The 15,922-nt window shown below is 35.8% G+C and overlaps 1 protein-coding gene across 6 annotated transcripts in view; it reads left to right on the plus strand.

Annotated features, from left to right (window-relative positions):
- GASK1B (golgi associated kinase 1B) overlaps window positions 1-15,046 on the plus strand; it is a 52,465-nt gene extending 37,419 nt beyond the window's left edge. For 5 of the 6 annotated variants that reach the window (XM_062199443.1, XM_062199445.1, XM_062199444.1 and 2 more), the window contains exons 4-5: window positions 7,485-7,711; window positions 12,454-15,046. In XM_062199443.1, coding sequence (XP_062055427.1) covers window positions 7,485-7,711; window positions 12,454-12,661 — 435 coding nt within the window. In that variant the 3' untranslated portion in view covers window positions 12,662-15,046. Of the gene's footprint in view, window positions 1-7,484; window positions 7,712-11,209; window positions 11,880-12,453 lie in introns of those variants that run through there. The other variant, XM_062199448.1, reaches the window with a different exon arrangement.
- Window positions 15,047-15,922: the final 876 nt, after the last annotated feature.

Raw genomic sequence — 15,922 nt, forward strand, 5'->3', positions numbered from 1 at the left:
ATAGCATTGGATTTATTATATTAGATTTTATTTACCATAACATAAACTGTATTTTAATATAATCTTTTATCTTTGCTTATTTTGATCAATTTTATTTAAATATAATGTATAATTATAAGGGTACTTATATCAAATTGATAGAAATTCTATGTAAATACTAAAGATTAGTACATGCCAAGTTAAGCAAATATTTTCAGGATAGTATTGCTTCAGATATAAATGAACATGAATTTTAGCCTATTTATAATCTTATTTAATGATTTAAGTTTATAATGGCATTACATTTCATTGAAGGAAAGCATTTTAAGCAAATTTTATCATAGTGAGGATGTTTCATTCCCATCTGGAATTTATTTGCATAATATCATTCATCCTATAAATCAGAATTTCATAAAATGAAAAAATTATTTTTCTGAGTCTGAGGAAATCTTTATAGGAAGCTGTGTGTGCCTTTGGTAGGAGCTATTTACTCACAGCTCTGCTTGTGTAAATTATAGAACATGAATTTTCATTCTCTCAAATTAGATTGTCACTTGCCTGGTGACTCTTTCTGTGGCACGTTGGTGCTTGATGTTAATACTTATCCAGAGGAGCAGTATGTGGATTTTAAACATTACATCTATAGAAATAAATTCACCCAAATGTATCATAGCATTAAAAATATATTGACTTATATGTATGGAAGTTATACTATGTGATTTAGTAATGTGAAAGAAACTGGAGATTTTTCCTTGAATTGGAATGCATTGATATTTATTTTTAAACCTGGAACTCTAGAACAATTATTGCTGTTTTCAAAGGCAGAGGTACAGGGGAGCCTGTACCATTGTTACATTGTGTATATTGCAGACTGTTTTTTTCCCCATTGTTCATCAACTGCTCTGATAGTCACATTTGCATGCTTCCTAATTTAACAGGCACCCGTTGTCATGGAAACCCAGAACAAAAATGAAATCCATTATTTTAGGAGGTGAGGGTTCCCAGGTGATAGAGGTGCAAGTGAGGGAGAGCCCTGTGGATTTTTGCTCTGCAGAGCTTCCAAAGCAAGAGGCTCTGTCTGTATTAACAAGCTCCATGGGGACCACGGAATTTGTCAGGGATTGCTCTTCCTTGTGACCTGGTGAACTTTTACAAACTTGTTAGACTGCAGGGATTCCGCTCTTGTTCCATTAGTAACCTGGCAGACAGTACACTGGTTTACATCAACACAAATTCACATAGAAGGAATTTCTAGTGTGAGTTATTAGATGATAAATAAACCCACGTTTTCTAAAAACAATATTTATTTGAAAGACAGAATGAATGAGACAAAGAGAGAGAGAAAATGAATCTCTTCTATCTGTCGGCTCACTCTCCAGATGCCCACAATAGTCAGGTCTGGGCCAGGCTGAAACCAGGAGCCTGGACCTCCGTTCTGGGCTCCTACACAAGTGGCAGGGGCCCATGTATCTGGGCCATCGCCCACCGCCTTCTAGGTGGGTTGGCTGGAAGGTGGATGGACAGGGGCATGACAGGGACTCAAACTAACACTCCGCTGTGAGTTGCCAGTGTGGCAAGCAATGGCTTAATCAGCTGCACTGCAATTGGTCCCTAGTCCACATGTTTTCATAGCTCTCTGAATGGGGTGGTGCTGATAATGATATTCATTCTCATTGTCTTTTAAAAATAATAATATATTGTTGCATTTTCTTTTTGAATTTTTTTAATTTGAAAGGCAGAGATAGAGAGAGAGTGATTTCCATCTTCTGGTTTACTTCTCAAATGCCCACAACAGCTGGGGCTAGGCCAGGCTGAAGCCAATCTGGGTCTGCCTGTTTTGTGGTAGGGACTCAACTACTCCAGCCCAATACCTGCTGCCTCCCATGTTGTGCATTAGCAGGAAGCTAGATAGAATATGAACCTGGGACTTAAATCAGGCACTCCAATACCATTGCCAGTGTCCCAAGTGGCATCCTCACCACTGAGCCATACACTTGTCCTTCTGCATGCATTTTCTAACACCAATTGAGATGTGAATGAGGTAATTTGAATTCAAATGAATCTTCCAGAAAAAAAGCTGATTATAGAAAGGAACTTGCTTTGGTTATTGATCTCAGCACACCTGCCTATTCTTAAGTACATGCAGCACACTCTGGAAGACTCTTTTAAGTGATAGGAGACTTCATGGTTTGTGATATGCAACCCACATAAAGAGGCCAACCAAGGGGCCTGCACTATGGCATAGCAGATAAAGCCACCGCCTGCAGTGCCAGCATCCCATATGGGCACTGATTCTAGTTCTGGCTGCTCCACTTCTGACCCAACTCTTTGCTATAGCCTGGGAAAGCAGTGGAAGATGGCCTAATTCCTTGGGCCTCTGCACTCAAGTGGGAAACATGGTAGAACCTCCTGGGTCCTGGCCTCAGATCAACACAGCTCTGACTGTTGCAGCCATTTGGGGAGGGAACCAGCAGATGGAAGACCTCTCTCTCTCTCTCTCTCTCTCTCTGCCTCTCTGTAACTCTACCTTTCAATTAAAATAAATAAATCTTTTAAAAAAGGAAGCTAACCAAAAGTAAATGACAAGTACAAAACCAAAAGTCAGTTCCATTGTTTCTTCATCTCATTTTTCTTTTATTTTCTTTTACTTCATTCACTGGACATTACTTCAGAAAATTCACATCTTAGCATGTTACTATGTTTTGTTTGGTTGACTTTTCCTGACATAAGACATTGCTTTAGAAGAGCTTTATATATAGCCAAATACAAAGTTATTACCAATCTGCAGCAGAGTTCATTCACTAATAAGCATTTATTGAGCACCTATTATGCTAGAGGTTGGTTGAATTATTAGATCTGACTCATTGCATGTTTTATTAAGTATTCTGTTAGTGCAGTTCTCTTTTTAAAGGTGCAGTTTTTAAGTGATAAAAATAAAATCATTTGAAAAGAGATGATGAAACTTTGAAGATACTCACTCACCGAACTGGAAGTACACACCCCTACATACACCCTTGTGTATATAAACTAACTCAGACCCTCCAAAGGTATAGGAAAACAGAGGTGGAAGAATATGCAGGCTGATCTAATTTAAAATAATTGAATGAAAAATGCATTAGATAATTGATCCTTCCTATCTACATTAGGAAGAACGTCCTCATTTTATTCACTACTCAGCTTCCACATACCCTCTACCTTATTGCCTTCAGCTTCTGTACTTTTTGTCATCTGATATCCTGTTCCCTTGCCCTCTACTTTTATGCCCAAGCTGCATAAGAAAGCTTTAAGAAACTTTAATTACAAATTGGCAGAGTAATTCTGTCTGCTTAACTAGCAGAATATTTGCCTGGCATTTTGTTTGTATGTATAAAAATTTCATTTCTCTAATAAGTAAGTAATAACTATTATTATTTAAATGAAGAAAGAGTCTACTTGGAGAGGCACCAATCCAGTGTGCTCTGTTTCTCCAGAGACATTTTTGGATTTCCCATTTCCATTCATTACATATTTTCCAGCTAATGTTGCCTGGCTGCTACAGTCCAGCTATAATCTCCTCTCCTTCATGAGTTCTTCCTTGAATTCTTACACTGAATTTCATTGTATTTCTGCTAAACTCTTACAGCCAATATTTATTGAATGTAGTATCATTTAACATCTGTCCAAATATACCTTTATATATAGTGGTCTTACACTAGAGACCACACTTGGGGGATACAATAAGGTTGGACAAGACCATGGACCTTAAAGTCAGAGACATCCTGGTTGGAATCCCGAGTTCTGTTGTTTACAAGCTGAGAGATTTTGGGGGAAGACAACTAGGGTTTTGAGGCCTCATTTTCCTCGTTTATCAAATGGGGCTGTTGGTAGCAACCATCTCTTAAGGTTACTATGACGATTGAAGGAAAATAATACATGTGAAATGTATACATTTGTATACTAAACATTCTATATATGACTGCTGTTATTTTATTCACAATCAATGTAATGGCACATTTAGTATGTTTATCTTCTTCGTTTAGGCATAACTTTAGTGCTTTGATGAGATTATATTCAGGAAAAAGAAGATAGGAAGAAAGTAGCACCATTGCTAGAGTGGGTGGTATGCATAGGAGTGTACAGTCGTTGGGTTTCTTCAGATTTCTAGTATCTTGGGAGCCAGGAAATTCCGCAAAAGCACCCTTGTTTAGGTGGTGGAACCATAGCATGAGTCATTCATGAGATAGTTTTTTCCTAAAGGCAAAGCTAATGCTACCAAAGGAAAACAGAATAAAAAATAATAAAAGAAGGAAATTATCTCTGAAAATATTCCACCACCACCACCAAAAAAATTTGTTTTTGGCTAGAACACCTGGGTTTTTCATAGTACAATTTTAGTTAGGTAAACATTGAAAAGATGGATTTTCCTAAAAAAGGAAAGAATGATTTTGTGGAAAATGGTAGTTGGCAATAATCTTCAGATGTAGAAGATCAGTTTAATATAAGGTTTTCTTTATTTTAAAGAATGAGAAGAAGTGAACTTGAACAAGAGTTAGGAATGATAATTAACATAGCTGCTTAACTGACAAAGTTTATTTCCAAATAACCTTCTTTTAGGATAATTATTGAAGAACATAGATACATGCATGTAAAATACAGTGTTTAATCATGCATCAGTTAAATGACATGTTTTTTATTTTATTTTAAATTTAAAAAAATTTTATTTAAGGTATACACATTTCATTCATGTCATATATACAGATTCAAGAACATAATGATATTTTCCACCCTACCTTCCCTTTCACCCCTGCTCCCACCCTTCTTCCTCTTTCTGCTATTCCTGCTATTAATTTTTACAAAGATTTATTTTCAGTTTATTTTATACTCATAAGATTAACCCTATACTAAGTAAAGAGTTCAACAAATAATATGAAGAAAAAAACCAAAACACTGTTCCTCAACAGTTGAGACAAGGGCTGTAAACAATAATCAAATCTCAAAATGTCGCTTAACTTGTGCACTAAATGCATATACTAAAACTGTTGTATGGATTCATTGTTATCTAGGATATGCTTCATTAGGCTTTAAAAACAGGAGAGATATCTTAAAAGGAAGCAGAAACATGCAATGGCATTAATGTTAAGGGAGTAGACTGGGATTTTTTGGTCAAATTATTTTTGGTATATTGAATGTGAATTCAAAAGGAAGACTATAAATCAAACTCTGAGAGGAGCTAGAGAATGTGATTTAAGAGGTGCATAAGCCCTTGCTAGACAAGGGCAATAATACAAAGACATAATTCACTGTAGTTGAATGATAAGGAAAACAAAATGAAACTCAGATTATTTGAGGCCTTGCAATCTAATTCTGAATCTGCTGGCATGCACATATGTGCGCCCACACAGACACAGACACACACACACACACACACTGAAAACTATTAACACACTCAAAAAGTCCGTGCATGCATCTGAACAGAATGAGTGGTCACATTTTCTAAAGAGAAAGTGAGGTGAACACACACATCCATTTTTCAATAATGAGCTTTTAGATGTCCATAGCACAGTAGTGTGTCAAGCAAGCTGTGAAATCATCACAGACTGTTGAGTGATTAAAAATTAGGTCAGACAAACCACTGGATTTCAGTACACTGTAGGAAAGACTCTCATGTTAGCAAGGCAATAAAAAGATGCCAATATTTTCTACCTCTAATTTTTAGTGCTTTCATATAGTTTAAAAATAGAAAAGTACTATAGAGAAGACACTATAAAATAGAAAAGTACAATATTTATAGAAATACTGGGAATTAAGACCTAAATGTAAAGAACTTATTATTTAACATTAATATTTAATTTTCATGGCTTTGTTGTGGAAACAATATGAGGATACTTCAAAAAGTTCATGGAAATGGAATTAAGAAGTAAACATTTTGGTGCAAAAAATTTTGAAATCCACATATACATGAGGTTATCAGAAAGTTCACAGAAACTACATATTATGCAAAAATGTGTATTTAAAAACTTTTGGTACCAAAATTAGTGCATCTATTTTAAATGAATAAATGAAACTCTTTGCCTTAGAAACTTGATTTGAGGTATATTGCTTCATATAGTGCCTTCAAAATTGGGTATTATGATAAAACTATGCATGGATTTGAAAATTTCTGAAATAAATTTACTTTTTAATTCTAATTCCTATGAACTTTCTGAAATCCATGCATATTATTTATCTGTGTTTCCAAAATAATAAGTAAGAGTTTTAATTTTTTTAGTATCTTTTGAAGGTTTCAATCAGGTTTGTAGAGTGTACATACATTTTCAGTAATCTTCCTACCAACTGTGCAAGGTAAAGAGTGTTATTGCCATTATCCAGGTTATTAAATTGGGCCAGTGATATAAAAGAACCTACACAAGGTTGTAGTTCAACAAGTGTGAGAACAGAAATTTGACTACAAGTTTATCTAATTCCTGATACCAGGCTTTATTTTTGCCTGATTAATAAATGCTCTTTCTTTAACAAAGAGTTAGAATTATATACCTCTTCTCTTTTTTATTAATCTGTTTACCATCTTCTATAAAGAGGTAGTCCTGTTCTCTCAAATAAATCCCAAAAGTCTCAAGGGTTCTTTTCATTCTATTCATTTATTTAAAATTTAGCTGTAGTTTCCATGTAGATAGTGCCTTTTGCCTTCATTTTTTGGATCTCAATTTTGGATTTGCAATATACTTCTTCCATGTTACTTTATATTAGATATTGAAGTCCTGTGAAGTCAGGAGGTGCATTATCCTTTTAGAGCCGATGAAATAACTGTTAATATTTTTTAAAAAAAGGAATTTGATATTGAGAGAGAGAGAGAGAGAGAGAGAGAGAGGAACTCTTATCTACTATTTCATCTACTAGTGCACTCCCCCAGATGCATGCAATGACTGGGAATGGGTTGGGACAAACATCTGGATATTCCATGTAGATGACTAGAACCTAGCCACTTGAGCTACCTCTCAGGGTTTGTTTTAGCAGGAAACTGGAATCAGGAGCTGTGGCTGGTTATTAAACTCACCTACTCTGATATAGGATGCAGGCATGGTAAACTGTGTCTAAACTGTTAGCCTGAATGCTTGCTGCTCAGATTTTATTTAACCAAACCTAACAGAGAAAAGAAGATATAACCTTTCATGTATGTAAAAGTACAATGGTGTCTTTTCTTTCATGAATAGGAGTCAGAGATTCTGTTGGCCACGTGTCTACATGTGATGTCAGTGGGAACTTTGAATATGAAGGGTGGAGATGCCTAACTTGGATGATCTGACTTTGTAGCTATTAGCAGAAGTTGGAACTGCTTTTAACCATATGTGTGAGTCAGAAGGATATGAACCTTGGACTTACTCTAACAGTTGCCTTTAATTAAATCAGCCTGGCTGTCTTCAATTCTGACAAGTCAATTAGTCAGAAAGCACTAGTTCTTTGGAAATTTCTAACTTTCCCAAGTTTTGCTTCTACTCAGCACTTCAGACGTTGTTTTCTTTTTTCAGATTTATAATCGTTTAGATACAAATTGCTGTGGATTCCGACCTCGCAAGGAAGATGCCTGTGTACAGAAAGGATTGAAGCCAAGATGTGATGACCAAAATTCTGCAGCTCTAGCACACATTGTCCAGAGAAAGCATGACCCAAGACATTTGGTCTTTATAGACAATAAAGGTTTCTTTGACAGAAGTGAAGATAATTTAAACTTCAAATTGTTAGAAGGCATCAAAGAGTAAGTTTTACAATGTAATAACATCTGCAGGACATTGCATTTATATTAAATAAGTAGTAAGATTCTGGGAAAACTCATACTCTATGTCTGACCCACTTAATCCTTAAAAACAACTGTGAATGTGAAATCTGGGAATGGTGATCCAGAGAGGGGAACAAACTCAAGGGGAAGAGAAATTAGTGAGTGGTCATGACTTTTCTACCACCCAACTATACCCCATACAAAGTTCACACTACATTTCACATTTATAATGCTGGTTGGCCCTCATTGTGAAAATTCATTTAGTTAGGTTGGAAGAATGTGGGAAGCTACGGAGTAAGAGCAGGGCTAGGCTGGTGGCAGAGGCTCTGTAATTAGGCCATAAGATAGGACAATTAGTTGGGGGAACTACCTACATGGCACTATGTCCAAATTAATAGTAAATTAGAGTGACTTTTAGAATGCAGAGAAAAATGAGAGGCAATAGGTAAGTAAGGCACAGCATCAGAGGACAGCTGGGTATTTAAATCAGATAGGAGACTCTTTGAGCATTTGAAAATCCTTCCAGTAGATCTAGATTATGGGGGAAGGCATCTGACAACTGAAAATTAGGGCCAATGGAATCTAGTTAGTGAAGAATTATTTTTATATTGAAGGTTCATCAAGACCTTAGGGGAGACCTCAAAAATTGAAGGAAACCTGCCAGGACTTAGAAAGAATGCAGAGTGGAGAGGGACCCACTATAGAATGAGGTCAACATGGCAGAAGCTAAAACACATGCCTACTCATGGCACACTTGATTGTACTTCTACTTGGAAATAAAGGAAATTAAGTCATGTAATAATGGCAGGAAATTAGCTATTAAGTCTTGAGTTTTTCAACCCCAGTTATGGAAATTGAAACTAGGTTTCAAGCTCCACCTAATGCCAGAGTCACTTCCATATACTTCCTACCTTAGCCAGAAATCAGATTGACCAAGAAATTGGGGTCAATTGGAGACTTACAAATAGAGGTGTACACTACAAAACAGGGAACATGCTGCATGAAGGTGATTGCTGGAAAGCATATGAGCTCATCTGAAATTGAAACTAGAACCCAGGTCTTCCAAATTCAAGCCCAATATTTTTCTGTAATTACTTATAGTCTAATGTTCTAATACCATTACTCTTGTTAATAATACTCTGGAGTATAAGAGGAGATTTCTAAAAGTTCATGGAAAATGGAACTAAAAGATATGTTTATTTTGGTCCAACAAAAATTGAAATCCATGCATTGTTATTCTATGATATGGATTATCCACAACCCATTTAGAGGTTGCTTATATTTCAATTATTCCTATTAACCACTGTGACTTAGATACTATAGATTTTATGTAGTTTTAATGTGAAAAGGGAATCTATCCTGTGAGAATATCTTGAGTCCCAGTTTCTTGAGATTTTTTTTTTTGCCATGTCTGTTACTGTTCCTCCCTCATGAATGTTTGTGGATTAAAGGCAGATAATGTGGTGGATTCTTTCCTTGAAGTCTCTATGAGAAGATTTTATGTATAGGAGAATTTACATTCCTATGACAACACTTCCTGGGTTGATTTCACAGGGACTTCTTAAATAGCCAAATTCCCTCTTAGAATGAAGAGCATCTGGAGAATACAGTATATCCAGTTATTCTTTTCAAAGAAGATTTCACTTTAAATGCATTATGAGGAGTAATGAGTTTGAAGTTAAGTCTTCTTTGAATATATAATTCATACATTGGAGGCAAAAATAAAAACTTTGCTAATCCTGGATTTATGCATTGAATGTTCCTATTAATCCCTGTAAAGGTAAAGACAGAATAATATTTTTTTTTGTTTCTTTATGGAAAGGAATAGTCACTGAAGAGAACAAGGGTTTTAACATTTTCATCACATGCACTCTGCCACAGTTAAGTGAGTGGAAGCTTTAAAATTTACAAATCATGGATTATTAATACTTTATAGAGCAAAATTTCTACTTATTTAATAGCTTAGCAACTGAATTATACAGTGTTGTCTTCAGGGAATGTGGTGCATCTCATACCCATTATTTATTCCACAATCAGGTTCATTGAGTGCATTTGCTCTGTGGCTATTGGTCTGTCTGCAGCACAAAACTGAGGGAGATTTTGGTGCTGGCAGCATTTGGGAAAACTTAGCAAACATTTCTATAACCCACTGGACCTTCTCTAGGAAGTGTGGCAAGCACCAACCCCACAAAGTAGTACAATACAAGAAGGGCAAAGATTCTCTATATGCCTAGGGGAAGCAGTATAATGTAGGAAGTAAAGTGGCTATGGGGGCAGACTAAGCCAATTTTTCAGGAAAAGCCTGAAACTACAAAGAAGATGTGCTTAAGCTTGAGTGTGTCGAGCCAAACTGCAGTCCTATAAGAATGTTGGCTATTAAGAGAGGAAACATGGAGACCAGTGCTGTGGTGTAGTGGGTTAAGTCTCTACCTGCAGTGCCAGCATCCCATATGGACACTGGTTCTAGTCCTGGCTGCTCCACTTCCAATCCAGCTCTCAGCCAGTGGCCTGGGAAAGAAGTGGAAGATGGCCCAAGTACTTGGGCTCCTACACCCACAAGGGAGACCTGAAGGAAGCTCCTGGCTCCTGGCTTTGCATCGGCCCAGCTGCAGCCATTGCAGCCATTTGGTTTCAGTCATTTAGGGAGTGATCCAACCAGTGGATGGAAGACCTTTCTCTCTGTTTCTCTCTCTCTCTGTCTATAACTCTACCTCTCAAATAAATAAATATTTAAAAATATAAGAGATGCAAACAGTTCAAACTAGGAGGAAATTGACCAAGTGATCCAGTTCTAAGCTTCATTTTCTGTTTTATTAGGAAGGCGATAAAATCTCAAGGTTATTATTCACTTTATTTGGTCTCTCAGTTGGTCTTTTGAGAGGGAATAAAATAAAGTCATCAGTAAAATATCCCATGGAGGAAATTTAAGCTCTTAAAAAATAATTGTGAGAGCACCTAGATCCCTTGCCCCCATGTACCCTGTGTGCTATCTCTATTGTGTGCACTGAAATTTGTAGAAGGTGCTTAGAATCTCTGAAGTTTCTGAGAGTCTACTTTTTAAACATATACTCTTGCTATAGTTTTAAAGGTATGACTGAGTTCATTTGAAAATTACTATTAAATTCCAATATATTTACTTGCTCATTGCATTTATTTATTCATTATAATTAATTAATTAATTTGAGAGGCAGGGAGGCAAGGAGAGGGACTACCACCCACTGGTTCCCACCTCCAAAATCCAGAACAACTGGGGCTGAGCAAGGGAAAAGCTGGGAGCCCAGAACTCAACCAATGTCTCCCTTATGAGTGGCAGTAACTCAGCTACTTGAGTCATCACGTGTGATTACATGGTGTGATTAGCAGGAAGGTGGAATCTGGAAAGGATCTGGAGCTTGCACCTAGGCACTGTCGTATAACACTAGATCAAATGGTGACCCCCTAATTCTCATTTTTTAAAATTTTTTTTTTATTTGACAGGTAGAGATATATATAGTGAGAGAAAGAGACAGAGAGAAAGGTCTTCCTTCTGTTGGTTCATCCTCCAAATGGCTGCCACGGCCGGCGCTGCGCCAATCCGAAGCCAGGAGCCAGGTGCCTCCTCCTGATCTCCCATGCGGGTGCAGGGCCCAAGGACCTGGGCCATCCTCCACTGCCTTCCCAGGCCACAGCAGAGAGCGGGACTGGAAGAGGAGCAACCGGACTAGAACCGGCGCTCATATGGGATGCTGGCGCCGCAGGCTGAGGATTAACCAAGTGAGCCATGGCGCCGGCCCCCCTCATTCTCATTTAAATGAAGCCTTGGAAAGACCAAATTGGGGATTTAACAAAATGCTAAGTATGATTTTGAGTGACAAATTTTGCTAAATTCAGATAATGTTGTGCTAGACTCCTGGCTTTATATTTACAACGAAGAGAAGACAGTTCAGTGTTTTAAGGTATTTCAGCAAGGACTCTCCTAAATCAGCTTTAGGCTTTCCTAAGAGACAATCATTGTGGAATGGCCTGGCTCTAAAACTTGAGCTTTGCTAAATTTATTTGAAAATGATGTAACACTCCAGATTTAGGAAATATTCCCAAGTCCTCAGAGTTCCTGAAGCACACTTTGAATCAAAGGCAGATCTTTCTTTTTAAAAAAAGATTTTTGAATGATTACTTCCTGATTTTAATACATATATTGTGGATTATTTCACATTACACTCAGTTGTGTAATTTCTAGTCAGGAAGAAGACTTTAATAAAATTGCATTTGAAATCTCATATTTCTTGCACCACCTTGACAATTACAAGAATACTATTCTACTTGGCAGGTTAAAGGGGTTCCTGTGGGCGAAATGGAGCTTAACTGAGGAAAATGTATTCTCTGGTTTAATAATATCCTTTCTAATTATGTGACTCTCTTTGCCTGCATATAATGACCTTCAGTTAGATGTTAGTATGTCAATTCTGTGTGGTACACAAAATTCAGTTCACTTGACAATGGAAGGAAGACCTTTCTCTCTGTCTCTCTCACTATCTAACTCTGCCTGTCAAAAAAAAATTCAGTTCACTTGAAACACATTTATTTCTGTATATTAACAGAAGTGTCAGTTTGGCAATGACAAAAATGTTTTGGTCCTCATTTTGTAGCGTGCTTTATGCCAGATATATGAGGGGAAGAACAACTGGTGAGGGATAATGTTTCTGAGCAATTACTAAAGATGAAATGTTGTATTATCTCTTCAGGTTTCCCGAATCTGCAGTTTCTGTTTTGAAGAGCCAGCACTTACGGCAGAAACTCCTTCAGTCTTTGTTTTTGGATAAGGTTTATTGGGAGAGTCAAGGAGGTAGACAAGGAATTGAGAAGCTTATTGATGTGATAGAACAGAGGGCCAAAATTCTGATCACCTACATCAATGCACATGGGGCCAAAGTCTTACCTATGAATGAATGACAAAACTTATCTGCTGGCTAGAGGGCTGGATGTACTTATGCAGTTTTGTTTTGTTTTTAAATAAAGCACATTGGTTTTTTTTGTGTGGAAATGAAACCATGTCAATTAATACATAAAATGAGTGAATTTACTCACATAGTTATGACGGGCTTGAGAATTACATGTGGACTTAAAAATGTTTTACAAAACATAGTGCTTGAAAGTTTTTATCTTTTTCTGTGTCATTTTGACAAATGGGTCTCAGCTTCTGATACTGAGTAGTTGCACTTATTATTCTAGTTAGCTTTTGAAACATTTAATAGAGCAGTGTACATCAGAGGGCCTGACCTCTCTGATAAACCATATTTTATGCCATGCTGATGGATCTGCTAACTACTAATGGGGATGGTACTTGGTGTTCTTCTGTTACTGATCATTGAAACAGCACCCCAGCACTCCCCAGGGGCAATTCTGCATTGGATAATTGAGACACATGATCTGCAAAGGCATCAGAGCCTGCAATGGGAGATTGTAATACAAATGGGAGATTATCAGCAAACCCACAGTGTATTTTTCCTTACACCTATAAGCAAATCAGCCACCTCTGATCAGCAAGAATCTTCTATTTTTGAAATTTATCTTGTCTTTAGTATAATAATCATCTGCATCTGACAAGTAGTATATCTACTTTTGCTTTTCCAGTTTTGATCTAATTTATGTCTAGAGTCTTAGAAACTAAGTAAGTAATTCTGAGGTATGAAGTTACCTATTTGAAAATACTTACAGAGTATCTTTAATTTAATGAATGTTGAATTTTTTGGCATTTTTACAAAGGATATGCTCTAATTTGTATATATTTTTATTACTAATCATGGATTTCTTAGAATTTGTTCTGCATAATTATATTTAACCTGACTTAATTAATATTACCCATATTGAGTTTGTTGAAATATGTCATATGGCTTTTTTCAATATAAGATGAACAAAATATATTAAAGACGGACTGTGATCAATTCTCAATGACAGAGCACATGACTGGAACAAAAACAGTGATTTTTTACATTAAGCCTTAAACAATTCTACCTGAACTCCCTCTATCAAGGTTTCAATTAGATTGGGAGGATTTAGACACTTAATATCCATGTTTTAGATCTTCATGTCCCTGGAAGATACTCAAGATCAACATGTATCATAGAAATTCAGATAGAGGTTTCAAGTTATTATCTTTCCATCCTCAGATAGAAGTTTCAAATCATCATTCTTTCCACCTTCAAAGTCTTAGACTATTGAAAATCTGATTTACTGACTTTTCTTACCCTGAAATTTTAAAATACATCCTAGCCTCTCTTTTTTCAGCTCTGTCTGTTATTATTAAAGTGTAGCACATTTTCTGTGCTTTGATCAAGGGTAACTCAGCATTCATGTGAATTAGAACTATGAAAGATTTTGTAATAAATGTGAAATTAGGATAAAAAAGAATGTATCTATTGATTCTTATTTAAGGCAATGTATGAAGCAAAGTGTCAAAATGGCATGATGAATACAGGAGAGGATGGACCAAGGAGAAAGGGATTATTTGACCATCTAATTATAACTTTTCTAGACTCATGTTCAGGTATTACATTTAGCATCCTTATTGCCATACTTGCCCTTGGAAAACTGATCTTTGGACAATCCTTCTCTTCAATTTTCCATCAATGGCCCTACATGTCTCCCTCTACCTTCACTTGCTGTCCCTGCACTTTATACGGTTCTGTTTGTGTTGGTTTTGTGAATCAGTGAACAACTGGGCTAACAAGGGTTTGGAGGCCCACATTCTGCTTCGAGCCACTGATTTGAAATAACGCTTAGTTTACCAAGGTGGCATATTTATAATTTCTTGTGCCTTTCACAGAACTTGTGATGTTAATCCAAATTTGTGATATTGATAGTGGGAATTCCAAGCTTCCTAGAAGCTAACTTTAATTTTGTGTCTCACACTAAGCTGCTTTCAGACAGCCTGGTCTTTCTGCAAGTGTATATGAATTATTTTGCCTTCAATTATTCTAAAATGCTTAACGTTAAATAAAAGGCCAAGGTATGCAGGTCTATTTTAGACATCTTTACTATTTAACACTTTTTTAAATTTTGTTTTTTTGTAATTTTTTTTGTAATCAGTGAATAATTCATGATGTCTTATTTTTCAGTAATGAGTAGTTCAAGGCCAGGCTTCTAATTCTAATAACTAATGCTCTTCTTTTCTCTTATGGAAATAATGAGTGCATTTTAAATGCACTCAGATCATATAATGCTTTGGTTCAAATAAGTATATAATTGACTTATTTATAATTTTATAACAAATAAATAGACTAATTTACCTTGGCAGGTGTATAAAAAACTTATTTTTGTTTGACTTATTTTCTTTAATCTGATGATATGAAAATAAATCTGTATCTTAAAAAATCTATAATAAAACATTGGAAATTAAATATGTGTGATTTTTTTTTTAAGAAAGGAGTTCACTTTCTTTTGTAGATAGGTTACTTCTCAGAAGCTTAGACGAATATTTGCTACCTTTATCCATGAGAAAAGAAACAGCTGAATAGTCAGGAATTGTATTTGATTGTGTAGATATATTTGAAATCATCATGTGACCATTAGCTTTCTTTTGGTGTGTACAAAGGTAGTTCAGAAGATCATGGAAAATATGGAATTGAAACATAACTTTGTTTTGCTGAAGTTCTGAAATCCCTGCATAGTTTTCTCATGATACACATTTTCCATGAACTTTTTGGAGAATTTCTTATAGCATTGTTTTAGTTGTTATGCAAATTAGTTAATGGATAGAAATTAAATTAAATTTTTGGTTTCTTTTTCTTAATTTAGGGTGAGTATGTTAATTACATTTAACACATGAAATCCCAATTTTCAATTCAGTGAATATCTTAAAGATGTAGTGTTTATTTCAAAGTTATTGAAATATATTTTTGTTCAATTTAAGTATTTATAGGTGTTCTATTTATTGGATCTTGAGACTTAATAGGTTAAGGTTTTCTTCTTACACTTGGATGTACAAAATACATATACTCTCTGAACTGATATAATAACCTGTTCATTTAATTGTACCACTAAATATACATTACATTATGTCTAGTGAATAAAAACCTAAACGTAGATTCATTTACCTACCATCTTTTGAAATTCTAATGTCTATCTCACTGCAAAACAGGAGGTAATGCAGTTAGCCCATTGGTGTGAAATTGATACAGAAATTGTACATAGCTGAAATACAAATGATAAAGA

Source organism: Lepus europaeus, chromosome 8 (assembly GCF_033115175.1).
Source record: "Lepus europaeus isolate LE1 chromosome 8, mLepTim1.pri, whole genome shotgun sequence".
Lineage (NCBI taxonomy): Eukaryota > Metazoa > Chordata > Mammalia > Lagomorpha > Leporidae > Lepus > Lepus europaeus.